General features: G+C 38.4%; 1 protein-coding gene across 3 annotated transcripts in view; it reads right to left on the bottom strand.

Annotated features, from left to right (window-relative positions):
• Positions 1–444: 444 nt before the first annotated feature.
• The window catches only part of bmpr1bb (bone morphogenetic protein receptor, type IBb), a 151,434-nt gene continuing 135,896 nt past the window's right edge, over positions 445–15,982 (bottom strand). For all 3 annotated transcript variants that reach the window (XM_063013959.1, XM_063013958.1, XM_063013960.1), the window contains 9 exons: positions 13,299–13,401; positions 13,091–13,193; positions 9,886–9,982; positions 8,448–8,577; positions 7,874–8,066; positions 5,365–5,662; positions 4,028–4,203; positions 2,704–2,834; positions 445–1,235 (listed from right to left, as the gene is read on the bottom strand). In XM_063013959.1, coding sequence (XP_062870029.1) covers positions 1,110–1,235; positions 2,704–2,834; positions 4,028–4,203; positions 5,365–5,662; positions 7,874–8,066; positions 8,448–8,577; positions 9,886–9,982; positions 13,091–13,193; positions 13,299–13,401 — 1,357 coding nt within the window. In that variant the 3' untranslated portion in view covers positions 445–1,109. The remainder of the gene's footprint in view (positions 1,236–2,703; positions 2,835–4,027; positions 4,204–5,364; positions 5,663–7,873; positions 8,067–8,447; positions 8,578–9,885; positions 9,983–13,090; positions 13,194–13,298; positions 13,402–15,982) is intronic.

The raw sequence follows: 15,982 nt of genomic DNA, 5'->3' as shown, positions 1-15,982 counted from the left end.
TTTAACCCAGTCATCTGATCAGGTCATTATTTGTTTACTACTGTATTAGCCTTTCCAAATATGTTTGTTAAATAGTCTGCAAGTTACCTGGTGTCACAGATTTGGTTATGGAACAAGGATCATAGAAAAAGTGGGTCTTTATTGTTTTGAACATTAGCAAATGGCAAAAAGGCAGACTTTAAAGTCAGGAATCAAATGGAAGCATAAAGCATCTTCTTTCTCAAAGCTTTTGGTTGATTAGTCTGGTCAGGCTAAAACATCTGTACTAAAAACCTCATTATTTATTCCAGAATCACACTGTTCAGCTCCATAAACAGCAGCTTCAAAAGGAAGTGCAGAAATGCATCTCTGTATTTTTGAAGATTTGATTTTAAAAAGATTGAAACTGGCAGTAAGGTCAGAACACCAAACAACAAAACAAGTGTTGTTTCTTCTTTTCATCAGTACGCTTTTATAACTTCAGCTTAATTAACACTTTTTAAATAAGGCACAAGCCGAAACAAAGCTGGTCAAAAACAATGCAAGAAAAACAACATTTTACTCATTCAATCCATATTTAACAATACATTTCCATATCACTATTTACATTCATATAATGTGTTACACTTATATACAGAGCAAACACAAAACCCCTGAAAATAATAAAACGCCTACAGTAGCTCTCCGTCTGCATCGCTCCACCATTTCTCTCATTAATAATCATTCAGTTGAAAGGATGGTGATAAAAGAAATTCTTTTCTGTATTTAAAATTAACACAAAATTCTGAGCATTTCGTTTCATTTCCACCCTTTTCACTAACGAGAACACCTTTAACGAGCTCTAGATAAAACAGCATTAAATAAAAATCCAACAGAAATGTGTGACATCAAATCAAGGCTGTAGGTGATGGCCAGCACTCCCTCGCCCCTTCTGTCCTGCGTGTTAGCCTGTGAGAAGGGGCTCGTGTGTTCCAGCAGAAGGCGCACTCTTTCGCTCGCTCTGCTGGCTGGGAGCTTTCACAGAAAGCAGAATAGAGCCGTGGGGGGCCTTTCTCTCGGTTCAAAACAGAGCGGGGCGGCCGTCTGTCCCTTCGCTGTATCCGAGTCTCTGGGAGCTGTGTGAGCTTCTATCACAGTTTAATGTCCTGCGACTCAGACATCTTGGCCAGAGTCTTCTTTACCCTGAGGGCGGTGAGGCGGGAGGCCGGGTTGTGCGCCCAGCATTCGCTCATCAGCTTGCCCATCTGCCTCAGACACTGCACACATACACAGATACATCAGTTTAACAGGTTTTAGTGCCTCGTACTGGTTTAAATGGATCCTACACCTTTAACCTCTTCAAGAAATGCAGATTTTATTTAATTTATTAGGATTTTAACGTCATGTTTTACACACTTTATCTGGTTACACAAGATTTTTTTCTCCCCATTTTTCCTTCTGATTTAGCGCATCCAATTAGTCTTCCGCTGCTGACAGACTTCAGATTTACATCCAAGGAGAGCACGCCGCTGCCCACGCCTTCTTTACACGTGTACAGCCCTCCTCTTCTCGTCCGCGCTTCCTGCACGGGGGTCTCTTCTGCCAATCAGGGTCCTTACACCAGTATGAAGACCCACCCACATATAGTCCGGTCCCAACCCTGCAGATACGGTGGTCAATTAGTATCTGCTGCAGGCACTGCCAATTATGCCCGCCAAATGGCGCCCAGCCGACCGCTGGCAACACCGAGCCTCGAACCCGGGAGTTCAGAAACTCGGTGCTGGTGCGTCAGCGGAATATCCCACTGCGCCACCTGGGCACCTGGTTACACAAGATTAATCAGTTTAAGTTTAATGTCAAACACAGTCATTAACAATTTAGTATCTTCAATTCACCTCACTTGTACGTCTTTGGACTGTGGGAGGAAACCCACACAGACGCAGGGAAGAACATGCAAACTCCACACAGAAAGGACCTGGACAGCTCCACCTGAGAATCCAACTCAGGACCTTTTTGCTGTGAGATGACAGTGCTACCCACCAAGCCACGGTACCCACATCCACCCTTACATGCACTGTTCTCTGGTCAAGGTGCATTTGCACAATGGAACATTAATGAATTTATCTTCGCTAGTTGCTTTATCCTGGTCAGGATGGTGGTTGATCCAGAACCTGTCCCTCAAACACAGGATGTGATTTAATATGACTCATTGCTAAACATTCATTCTCTTATGTTTTCAGGTGTAACTGATGACTGGAGTACCTGGACAAAGCCCAAGAAACCCGGGGCGATTAAAACAAACCCTAAACAGGTAATAAGATTAGTCTAATTAGTCTATAGTGTCACATCAGGGGTGTTGTTGGAGTGCACAGCTCCAGTCAACAGGGTTTGATCTTTCCACGTTGCACAGGTTTTCATCCGGCTACACATTTACTTGGAACTCTAAATGTGAACCTGTGATTAAGTAAGTGAATAAAATGATTAAGTAGGTATCTAATGTCTGGTGATGGACTACAATTGTGTCCAGGATGTAGTCCCTCTTTATGTCCAGCTACAACCCTGATTTCAAATGAAAAACTCCAGTAATAAAAAACACCACTTTCAAGCATCACTTCAATGTCTGAAAGTTGTCTATGAACTAGGTGCACAAGAATACCAGGCTGTTTACATCATTGTAATGAAAGTGAACTCATATATAATTAAGCTTAAATAAAGAATAAGAGATGCTGTCTCTATGACAACTACCTCATCACTGGTCCAGCGGTTGGCGAACGATGGCCGCTGTCTTTTTATACACACCACCTCTCTCATATCCTCGTAGGATGGGTCTGTGGGCACCAGGTCATGGTAAGGCAACTGATACTCCTCCACAATTCCTACAGCAAAACAAACACACAAAATATAAGAAATCCTGTAATAGCTGGATTGTTCAGTGCTCAGTGCAGTAACAGTGTTGATTTTTTTCAAATCATGTTTGCAGAACTGCTTTACGTAGACTGCATGGCCAAAAGTATTCAGACACCTGACCCTGAGCTTGTTGGACATCCCATTTCCCATAAAAAACAAATGGTATTAAAATACCAGAGTGACCTCTGTGTGATCTTGGAGTAGTGACATGACAAGATTTTGTGCCAACAGTTTGTGGAAGGGTTAAATCTTTTGTCCAACATCAATGCCTTATTTTATGGGCACAAATTCCTACAGACAGACTTGAAAATACTGTGGAAAGCCATTGTATGGCGTGCTGGAGCAGAGAGGGTTAGGGGCCTTGCTCAAGGGCTCAACAGTGGCAGCACGGAACTCTCACTCTTTCGATTGATAGCCCAAAGCTCTACCCACTACCCATTACAAAGTGAGGGCCAACACTATACCTATGCCCATGGTTTTGAAATGGAATGTCCAACCAGCTCATAGTTATGTGTCCACATATTTCTGACCATATAGTGTATTATTTAAAAAATCAATAAGGGGCGCCCAGGTGGCACAACAGTGCAGAGAATCTGAACATTCCGGTTCGAATCTCGGCTGGGCGGCATCCAGCGGGCACAATAGGCAGTGCCTGCAGCAGACAAAAATTGGCCACCGAGTCTGCTGGGTGGGAAAAGATCGGACTAAGTGGGTGGGGTCAAACGCTGTGCAAGGACCCTGGTTAGCAGACCGAGGTGCCTGTTCAGGGTGGATGAGCCTATTGGTGTAATCCACTGAGGCTTGGGCAAAAAAGAAGGGGCTGAGGGACTGCGTACGTGTCGGAGGGGGCGTGGAGCAGGCAAATATACCCTCCTCGAATGCAATTGGGATCCCCAGCAGCGGAAGACTAATTGGCAACAGTAAATCGGTAGAAAAAGGGAGAAAATATATAAATTAGTAGCAGTTGTGGTGGCGTAAAAACACAGACTCATTGACGTACATAAACAGAACCAACAGCGTATTTTTTTAATGAGCTTAAATGTAATCTTTAAATGAGAGAAATAAATAGCTTAAATTTTGTGAAATGTGCATTTCTTTTAAATAGCCTTCAGAATGAGGCGCAGGGCTGTGATTGGTTCAGGAAAACGTCTCCATCTTTTACCTCCTGACACACATCTCCTGGCGATCTCCCACAGAATCAGACCAAAGCTGTACATATCTGCCATGATGTAGGACTGGAAGTGATTGCGATTGAGGGTCTCGTCCAGTACTTCAGGGGGCATGTAGCGCTTGGTGCCCACTCGTGTGTTCGGAGGGATGTCCACTTCATTCGTGTCACTGCAGAATTACAGAAAACAAGAACGTGGTGAAGCAAAATTGGATTTCTCAGTTGGGCATTTATCTAAAGAAGCAGGTAAAAATTTCAAAATTGTTTACTTATATTAAAAAAGTGAATTGATTAAAGTGTTTCTTGTAGTGTGGTACGTGGGGCGCAGCTGCATTGTGTGACTAAATAACCAGCCGAATGACATTTAGATCAGTCATGAAAAATGTGCTTTTTTGCCACTGCCATTGTGCTTTTTTATAAAACGTCTTTTTCAGAAAATGCCACATCATGCGTCCTTAAATTGGGTAATCAGTACCCAAGCCTTTCATAATGTCTCTTTCTCTCATTCATGGACAGTGGTAGCTTAGTGGGTAGAGCTTTGGGCTATCAATTGAAAGGTTGAGAGTTAGAATCCCAGCTCTCTCATGCAGCCACTGTTGGGCCCTTGAACAAGGCCCTTCGGGTCCAGGGGTGCCATACAATGGCTGACCCTGCGCTCTGACCTCAGCTTCCAAACAGGCTGGGGTATGCAAAGAAAAGATTGTATTCTACTGTACACCTGTATATGTATATATGACAAATAAAGGCATTCTATTCTCTGCAGACCCTAATGATCTAAGATACCTACATGAGGGATAAAATCAGCAAGTCCTAAGACATTTTACGGCTGTTCCCATATTTAGGGGTCACCACTCTGGTCTGCATACCTGATTTGGCACAGTTTTTATGCTGGACACCATTCCTGATGCACCACTTCCAATTGTTTTGTCTGAACTTGGGACCAGCACTGAGGGCGCACTGCCAGATTAACATCCCAATGGCTAGGCTGTTCGGCCAACCACACCCCTCAGACATAGCCAATTATGTGTAGACGCCCAACCAGCAGATGGCATTGCTGATATTTATTGCTGCACCACCTGTTCTAAAAACATTTACTAAATAAATAAACAAGTACTTATTTTTTGGGACTTTCTAGTAAGGGATCTGGCAGGGATAAATACATAGATATGCTCAACTCAAAGTCTAGACATAAAATTGTTAGTCACATGAAGACTTCAGAAATAAAAAGCCTTTATCAAACAAAAGAATTAGCATCCAGGACCTGTATTTCATGATGTACAATGACCAGTAAAAGGCTAATGCTAACCATTTAAGGTACATAGTTCTCCTACCTGATGAATTTGACAGCCAGGCCCAGGTCAGCAATGCAGCACGTGCCGTTCTTCTTCACCAGGATGTTCTTGCTCTTGAGATCGCGATGTGCGATTGCTGGTTTGCCCTGTGTGCCAAAGATTTCAGTGTGCAGGTGGCACAGCCCGGAGACAGCTGAGTATGCCAGGCGCAGCAGTGCCCGTGTATCCAGCGTGGTGGATTTGAGGTAGTCGTAAAGCGAGCCGCTTTCATGGTAGCCTGTGATCAGGTAGAGCTGCGTCCACGAACCTGTGCCCTTAATGTCCGCCGCAATGAAACCTGAGGAGAAGGTGAGTAACAATGAAGTATGGTTTACTAAATTACATCCATATACTATTTATAGACATTGATTTTTCTTTTACAGTATCTGCTTCATGGTGCATAGACCTTTAGTTTTAAATATTATTTATATGTGAACAATTAATAGGCTTAATGGCCTTATCAGTTGACAGCTGTTGTAAGTATTTTCTAATCTTTTTGCAAATAATTATTACTTAGTTTGCCCCTTGCAAATTATTATTACTAAGTTTTTACCACCACATATGGCACAATTAAAGATTTAATGTTATGACCATATATGGAGTAATTAAGCCATGTTATATAGTTTTATACAGTTTTTTCATCCTCAGTCACTCACACCTATAGGGGCAACTTATAGTAGCCAACATTTAGGAGGCAGGAAAAGGATTTCATAAGCAAAATGCTGGTAAAATAAGCAATGAATGAATAAATAAAAAAAAATTGTTCATAAGCAAAATGCTGGTAAAATAAGCAATAAATGAATTAAAAAAATTGTTCATAAGCAAAATGCTGGTAAAATAAGCAATAAATAAATAAATAAATAAAAAAAATAAAAAAATCATAAGCAAAATGCTGGTAAAATAAGCAATAAATAAATAAATTTGTTCATAAGCAAAATCCTGGTAAAATAAGCAATAAATGAATAAATAAAAATATTTTGTTAATAAGCAAAATAAGCAATAAATGAATAAATAAAAAACAATTCATAAGCAACATGTGGGTAAAATAAGCAATAAATGAATAAATAAAAATATTTTGTTCATAAGCAAAATGCTGGTAAAAAATAAGCAATAAATAAATAAAGTTGTTCATAAGCAAAATGCTGGTAAAATAAGCAATAAATGAATAAATAAAAAACAATTCATAAGCAATATGTGGGTAAAATAAGCAATAATGAATAAATAAAAATATTTTGTTCATAAGCAAAATACTGGTAAAATAAGCAATAAATAAATAAATAAAAAATTCATAAGCAAAATGCTGGTAAAATAAGCAATAAATAAATTACAAATTTTGTTTATAAACAAAATGCTGGTAAAATAAGCAATAAATAAAAAAATAAAAAAATCATAAGCAAAATACTGGTAAAATAAGCAATAAATGAATAAATAAAAAATAATAAAAATTCATAAACAAAATGCTGGTAAAATAAGCAATAAATAAATAAATAAATAAATAAAATTTGTTCATACGCAAAATGCTGGAAAAATAAGTAATAAATAAACAAAACAAAATACCCTAAACATTATATTAACCACTGTGCATCAATGCATTATTAATATTTCATTATCTAATTTCTACTAATTTTAATGATAAAAAAAAGACAGTTTTAGCCACATGCACACAATCACGCTGTTTTTTGTTTTGTTTTTTTATCCTCAATCTTTAGTAGCCAACATTTTGGAGGCAGGAAAAAGATTTCATAAGCAAATACTGGTAAAATAAGCATTAAATTCATCAATACAAAATATAAAATAATACAATTACAACTAGGTAAAGAGAGCAACTCAGTACTTTTTTTAAAGAAGCTGCACCTGTTTTTTTAAATGTAACACTTTACACAGTATTGTGCTTGCAAAGCTATTCATTTTGTTTGTTTTTTAGCCCACAATTGTAAAATTGAGGTATTTGTTTGTATTTAGCAGTATCTACAAAGTACAGTGACAGGAATTCACACAAATAATGACTGCACAGGGAGCTCAGGTGGGACAGCAATCTATCGTGATAGCACACCACTGATGAGAGTCCCAGCAGAGCCGTGGAGCATAGCGTGAGTCTCCATACATGATACGGCTCTGTGTGGGAACCCCATGCTGGCAGGCAGATTGGACAAGTCTAGGAGGGGGTGTGTGGTGATCCGGCTCTCCTTGATCTGATCGGAAGTTGTGCAAGCGGTAGCGGATTTAAAACTGGGAACTGGAAATGACTAGATTGGGAGATAATGGGGGTATACGAAAGTTTACACCGTTTATGAATATAGTAAGCTCCTAATTGATGACAAATTAGATATTATATTATATTAGATTAAGATAATTTAAGTTTATCACTATGGGATTGCATATCTTACTAACTATTGTCTTCAGAACTGTGTGTGTTGCCAAATCTCACATATCAGCAGTACATAACACCAACACAAATGCTAAAATCACTATGTGTGTAACTCTATAAGAAAGTGCCGTACTACTTTACCTAGTATGTTCTCGTGCCTCATGAGGACAGTTTGGTAGATCTCGGTCTCTCTAAACCAGCTGGCCTCCTCTGTGGTAAAAAAGACCTTGACGGCCACCCTCTCGCCTCTCCAGCGGCCCATCCACACCTCTCCGTATCGACCCTTTCCGATCTGCTTCACCATCTGGATCTGCTTAGCTATGGTGCGCTGCACCTGCAGAGTCGAAGACAGGAGAAGTCTTACAGGTGATCGGTGGATTGAACCTCATTAACAGCTGTGAACTCCAGCAACATGGCACTTTCAATGTGGACAACAAAATACCCTACAAATGATATTTACCTTGGTACATCAATGCATTATTAATATTTTATGATCTAATTTTAGTGATGATAGTTTTCAGACAATCAGCTTTTTTATCCACATGGAAATGTTTATATTATATTTATAATATTTATATTTATAAGAATATTATACATAATTACTAGTGTAACGTTGATGTTTATTGTGTAAATGCATAGTAGTAAACAGAACAGTGGATTGATTAACAAACTCCAGCCATTAATTTGAGATGAATGTGCAGTTCGTGTCTCTCACCAGCAGAGGGAGTCCCGAGCCACTGCCTGAGCTCTGAGACTGCTCGATCAGGTCCTTCAGAGACTCTCCTGGAGGGATGAAGCTCTCATCCTGCTCCAAACCAATAGCGTAACGCTCCTGACGTTTGTACCTACAAAACACAAACACAAAGTAAAGATACACAAAGCTTACACAAAGTACAGTTCTCTCAGCAACTTATAGTATAATTTAATGACCAGTATTTATTTTTTTATTTTTTTAATACATTTTAAATATGAAATTTTACAGTATTACTGGGTAAAAGTAATTCCATGGCATGTGATATACAGCTTCTAATTAAATGATAATAATATAAATAATTTATATTGTATTGTGGGGTACATAAGAAGACATTAGTCAAGGTGTCAATTACTCCTGACTGAGATTTCACTGGGTAGAACAGGAGCAAGTAAAATATGCACCGAGATAAATCAAACAGCATTTACCACTGAGCCCAAACTAACCTTAGCACAAACACACCTTAACAGAGTGAAGCCAAAATTTAACACATAACACACTGTCATACAGACATAATACATAATACCCATGATTCCCTGCAAACACACTACAGACTATCTACACTCAATACTCAAAATACTATTTTTACTATTGCCTATTACTAAAATTTAAAAAATAATTAAATAATAACAACAATAATAATAAACACATAATAAAAATAATATAATTACTGTAATAATAATATAAATATAAATATCATAATTATCAACAATAATAATAGTAATAACCATAGTAAAAATAATATTATTACCATAATAATAATAATATCAACAATAACAACAGTAATAATAATAACCATAGTCAAAATAATATTATTGCCATAATAATAATAATATTAATAATAATAATATCAACAACAGTAATAATAATAACCAAAGTCAAAATAATATTATTGCCATTATAATAATAATAATAATAATATCAACAATAACAACAGTAATAACTGTAGTAAAAAATAATATTATTACCATAATAATAATAATAATAATGTCATCAACAATAACAACAACAACAATAATAATAACAGTTAATAGACAGTTTTTTTATTAACAAATAATTTAAAGGCTGCCATATTTTGCTACAAAAATAGTCAGACTTCTCTATTTTGAGTTGTGTATAATTAGAATACTCTATTAAAATGCCGAAAGTGAATTTGCTAGTAACACACTGTAAATATGATTGACAGCATGCAATGTAATGTACTAAATGTGTTTTTTTAATTATTTTACAAAAAATAAATAAATCACATGATAATTTGGCATTCATTGTTGAAAAAAGATGCATATTGTGGAAAACACTAAATACTTTTATTCAGTACAGAAGTCCTATGATGATTTGATTTTAGTACAGAGAACTGGATACCCAGCTGAAAGTGTGAGTGATCAAGGATGTACGAAATTACCTGCAGTAACAGAACACAACGATGAAGACGAGGATTATGCTGCACACTGTTACAGAGATTAACAGAGCCATCTGGTGGATGTTGCTGTCCACATAATCTGCAGAAGTAAGACAAACGTTGCTTTAATAATAATTAGGGTAAATAATTTTTAACATTTATGACATCATACTATAATTCCTCGTGCATTTTCCTTTTCTATTCTACTGTACTGTTTTCTTTCTATCTCATGTATACACCTCTGTTTTTCTCCTCTGTTGACCCTTGCACATTTTGTGTTGAGGTATGTGTGTGGATATGTATGTGTGTGTGTGTGTGTGTGTGTGTGTGTAGAATGTGCGGAGGGCAAATTGACTCTTGATCGATCACATCCCCTTCCTGCAGCAGCATGATCAGGTTTCTGTCTGACGACACCAGTGAAGCCCCTAGGTTCTGCTGCTGCTCTCTGGGACTCTAAGCTTACTGCTGAGCTCCTGCCTGTCAGGGGTGCAAGAGGACCCTGTGCATGCCTGCACGCGCACACACACACACACACACACACATTTCAGTACACACTAGGTTTACATACACAAGCTGCTTCACAGGCTGCATTTGTAGACCTTCACTGTTTTCTTAGTTTACTGACACATTCCCACTACGGTTCCAGAAGTCCAGTCAATGGAACTTATCTATATTTATAAATGATGTACGGAATACCGACATCCAGGTACATCATTCAAGATTCAAATAAAGCTACTTTGAATCTTGAATGATGTACCTGGATGAGTTCCTGGTTTGCATTTACACTGTACTGCAGGGAATATGGCCAATAGTTCTAAACTGCTGGAACACTGTCCACAGTCAAACAAGCTTCACACGGGGGTGCCCTGGAGGTGCAATGAGATTCTGAACTTCTCGGACGTTGCCACCGGCCGGCTGGGCGCCCTCTAGCAGGCATAATTGGCAGTGCCTGCAGCAGACATTAATTGGCTACCGTGTCTGCTAGGGCGAGACTATGTGGATGGTACAGTCTTCAAACACTGTGCAAGGACCCTGATTAGCAGATAGAGGTGTCAGTGCAGAGTGCATGGGTGAAAAAGAAAGGGTCCGCTAAACACTGCGCACGGATCCAAAACTGTTCTGGGTTAAAATAAAACCCACAATAAAAAAAGTGAAACTTTTTTTGCATATGATTGGTAAGCTGGGATTAGTATGGTAAGCAGTACTTCAGTTATTTCTGGTACTCTGAAATAAGGAACTAAATCTGGCCCCGGTCCCTGTGGTGGAAACACGCCTAAAAGTTCCATAAAGCTTCTGTGGTGTCTGGTGAAGAAGCTACTTCTGAAACTTTTGTGTGTAGGAAGGAAGTTGTCCTTCTAACACAGTGATTAATTTGTCCCTGTGTCTCCAGTGTCATCATTACAGAAACACTACACCATTGTGCTCCTATACACACACACACACAACCCTTCACCTAGCCGTCCACCCTCACAACACACACACACTCTGAATGTGAGAGCTGGGATGTCTCACAGTGTGATAGATGAACAGATAGTTCGTTGGTGCTGAGGTTGGAAATCCAAGCGGTCCCATGAGTCTGACTGTCCTTTTCATTACAGAGTGAAGAAACAAGCGAAGGACTGACTCTGGTTCACCTGTTAGGTCACAATAAAACCACCACCCACCCCCACTGCAATTCTCTCACCATGGACTAAAATGTGTGGGCTGTTACTATTGAACCTGTCACAATCCATCAGGCACATGCAGAATACCCACTCACATACAGAGAAGAATAGAGGTGGAGGGTTTTAACAGGTGGGGGTATAGCTAACTACAGCCACATTAACTGTAATAAACTAAAATTATTTTATTGTATAATCAAAGTACTACTGAAAATACTTAAGACCAGACTAAGCGTAGTCTCCCAAGGCCAGACTTTATGTCTAACATTAAAAGTCTGGAGAAATGAAGAAAATACTATAAAATTAGATTCTAAATACATAAAAAAAATCAAAAACTGCTACCTTAAAAACAACTGCAAAAATACTACTGATAAATAGGATTCAGACTATCAAATAGGATTAAAAGAGTAAAGAAACTTGTTAAGGGCAAGACCAAACTCGGTTTAAATTTCATAAAACAATGTATGCCTCCTGAAGATACAGCTAATAGCCTTGAGAAAAAAACGGCTACATTCTATACCACTTTCAAAAAACTGGTGAGTTTGGAACTCGGATCTCAGCATTGGTGTGTTAGCGCATTGGACCCGAGTTGGAATCTCAGCTGTGCCACCAACCTGGCTGGAATTTCAACAAAAACATGTCTATTCGTATAACTATTTTAATAATATAGTTAAATACACGGTGAGGCATAACATTATGAACATCTTTCAAATATTGTGTTGGTCCCCCTTTTGCTGCCCCATACATAATAAACTGTGATGCACTGTGTATTCTGACCCCTTTTCTTTCAGAACCAGCATTAACTTCCTCAGCAATTTGAGCTACAGTAGCTCGTCTGTTGGATCGGACCACACGGGCCAGCCTTCGCTCCCCACGTGCATCAATGAGCCTTGGCCGCCCATGACCCTGTCACCGTTTTACCAGTGTTCCTTCCTTGGACCACTTTTGATAGATGGTGACCACTGCAGACCGGAAACACCCCACAAGAGCTGCAGTTTTGGAGATGATCTGTTGCAATGCCCAGTGTCCATGCACATAAGACATAAAACTATAAGGAATGCTACAGCACTGAGACTCATAAATGACAAACTACAGTAACAAGAATCCAGCAAAGGTGGTTTGTCAGAAAAAACCCTAGAACTAAAATGACCAAAACTAAACACAATTTCAAAACACTATAATCTAAAAAATAAAAATAAAATTATAAAATAAATAAATAATAAACAAAGCCATACTAAATTGAAAATAAAATAATATATAATAAAGAAAATAATATATAATAAAGAAAATAATATATAATTATTATTATATTAATAATACATGATACAGAAAATAGTATAATTATTATTAATATAATTATAATTAATAAAGACATGCTGGTAAGAGACACAGACTATGAAAACTACTTCTCACAACGCATAAGCATTAAATCTGTAAGGAGAGAAGCATGCACTCTATAGACATAATAAGATATTATTGTATATTATTGTATGATTATGACTGTGACCGTGTGGCTTTAATGGACTTTAAGGAATGTAAGGCCATACTGGGAGTGTTGAGTGGAGGCAGGGTGGGGTGAATGTCTCGGTTGCAATAGTCTTGATCAGTACAGCACTCTAGCGCCCTCCTCAAACGAGAGTTCCCTGTGTCCTGAAACATAAATAATATATATACATGTATTTATGAATATAAGTTCTTCAGGCAAACATACTGCCAAACAATTGCAAAATTGCAAAACTGAAAGTGCTTCTTTACCCTGCACTGAAATTCTGATCCCATCAATCCCAAACAGCCAGAGGTGAGCACTGGTGGGCCACCATCTTCTTCCTCCACCATGGTGAAGCAGTAGCCATCCGTTCTGTAAAATCAGAATAGTGAACACTCATTAGAAACAACTCTACTATCAGAACACCAGCAAAGTCTGAAACCAGATGTTTCAATTAGCTTCAGCCAGCAGCCACGATGAGATCACCAGCACAGCTACGAGGCCTGATCCAGACACTGAATGACATTTTACTCGCTCCAGCCTTCTGCTGAGTGCAGGAAACCAAAACATTAACATACCAAACATGTTTCAAATTCAAGACGCCTAGAAAGCATGGATGAATGGTCTATACTGAAAAAAAAAGAAGTGATGTACTGTAGTTACTTACAGGTTTGCAGCTAAAGAATTCATAAGAATAACACAATATTGCACTATATAATTACAAATGTAATACAATGTAATACAAACATACTGTATAATACAGCACTGTGTGGGAGTAAGTCTTAAGTCATAGATTTGTTGGTTAAGCAATGATATAATAACCATATATAATTACTTCTCAGTCTCTTTATTAGACTACAACCACAAAATACAAGAAATGTGTAGGTAGTATTAAAAGAAATCTGAAAACCAGCTTGTGTAGGTTGTATGTAGTGGCATGTATTTAGTATGACCTCTCCTTACACTTGAGCAACAGCAGAAACCTGGCTCTTCTAAACCTAAATGGAATGGAACCCAAATTAACATCATTGCTAACACATGTATTAGTTCTACTATTTCATAACAAAATGACTGCTGTGAAAATAGTCTTTTCGCATTACGTACACGTTTATGAGTTTACTTCATTGGAAGCTTGCTAATACCATTATGCCCACCTCCTTGTTTCTACACTCACTGTCCATTTTATCAGCTCCACTTACGATATAGGAGCACTTTGTAGTTCTATAATTACTGACTGTAGTCCATCTATTTCTCTACATACCTTTTTAGCCTTCTTTCACCCTGTTCTACACTGATCAGGACCCCCACAGAACTACTACAGAGCAGGTATTATTTGGGTGGTGGATCATTCTCAGCTCTGCAGTGACACTGACATGGTGGTGGTGTGTTAGTGTGTGTTGTGCTGGTATGAGTGGATCAGTGTGTGACACTACACTTAGCTTGTGTTACACAAACTTGTGTTATACATATCTATGCAGAACCATCGCTATTAACAGCTGTATATTACACCGGTGTTCTCACAGGGCAGGGAATCTGTCATTAAGGTAGCAATAACAATGATCATCCATTTAGAGGGAAAATGTGATTGGTCAATTTTACTGTCATTTGAGTATTTTTAAATAGATAAACTATTTGCAAACCTACTGAAATTTATTGCTGCACCTACATTCATTCTACGAACAGCAAAGGGTGACAACGGGCCTTTTTAATCTAATGCTTTAAATTCCAAAACAAATTGAATTGGCAGGTATGAAGGATTTATTTGCTTACATATAAGGGATTCATATATATATATATATATATATATATATATATATATATATATATATATATTGCTTATGTAAGTTCTCTTGGCCTGAAGTCATATGAGATGGACCAAAGACGGAAATGTGTCCTGTGGTCAGTCAAGCCCACAAAAAACATAAAATTCTATGTGCCAAAGATGAAAAAAACATCTAAACCGTTACTAACAAAAAGTGCAAAAACCAGCATCTGTGACAGCATGGGGGTGCATCAGTGCCCACAATACGAGTGAAAGTACCATTGATGCAGAAGTATCAATGGAATGCTGGGTATTTTAGAAGGACATATGCTACTGTCACGATGTCTTTTAAAAGCAAGACAGTGCCAGGCCTCATTATGCACTAGTTACAACAGTGAGGCTATGCAGACATAGAGTGCATGTGCTTGACTGGCCTACCTGCAGTCTAGATCCGTCTCCTATTGAAAATGCATAATGTATCATGAAGTATCATGAAGAGCAGAATCAGACAACAACCAACTCAAGTCTTGTATACTTAAAAAAGGTGATGTGACTCTGTGGTAAACATGCCACTGTTCCAGCTTGGCATTGTATGGTATTTTAGAAGGACAACATGCCACTGTCCCAGCTTGGCATTGTATGGTATTTTAGAAGGACAACATGCCACTGTCCCAGCTTGGCATTGTATGGTATTTTAGAAGGACAACATGCCACTGTCCCAGCTTGGCATTGTATGGTATTTTTGAAGGACAACATGCCACTGTCCCAGCTTGGCATTGTATGGTATTTTAGAAGGACATATGCTGCTGTCAAGATGTCTTTTATAGCAGGACAGTGCCAGGCCTCACTCTTCACAACTTACAACAGTAAGGCTATGCAGACATAGAGTGCATGTGCTTCACTGGCTTGCCTGCAGTCCAGATCCGTCTCCTAATGAAAATGCATAATGTATCATGAAGAGCAACCACAGAGTGTTGACCAGCTCAAGCCTTGTATACTTAAAAAAAAGTGATGTGACTTAGTGGTAAACATGCCAGTGGTATCCAAGCTTTGCAGTGTACTTGATGATGTAAGGCTTAGATGCAGCTGCTCGGTCATGGAAACCCATGCCATGAAGCTCCTGGTGCAATTTTATGCTGATCTAAATGCCAAAGGTTTGGAACTTTGTAGTTATTGAGTTAGCAAAATGTT

This window comes from Trichomycterus rosablanca, chromosome 18 (assembly GCF_030014385.1).
Source record: "Trichomycterus rosablanca isolate fTriRos1 chromosome 18, fTriRos1.hap1, whole genome shotgun sequence".
NCBI lineage: Eukaryota > Metazoa > Chordata > Actinopteri > Siluriformes > Trichomycteridae > Trichomycterus > Trichomycterus rosablanca.
This window is presented reverse-complemented; position numbering and strand designations above follow the sequence as displayed.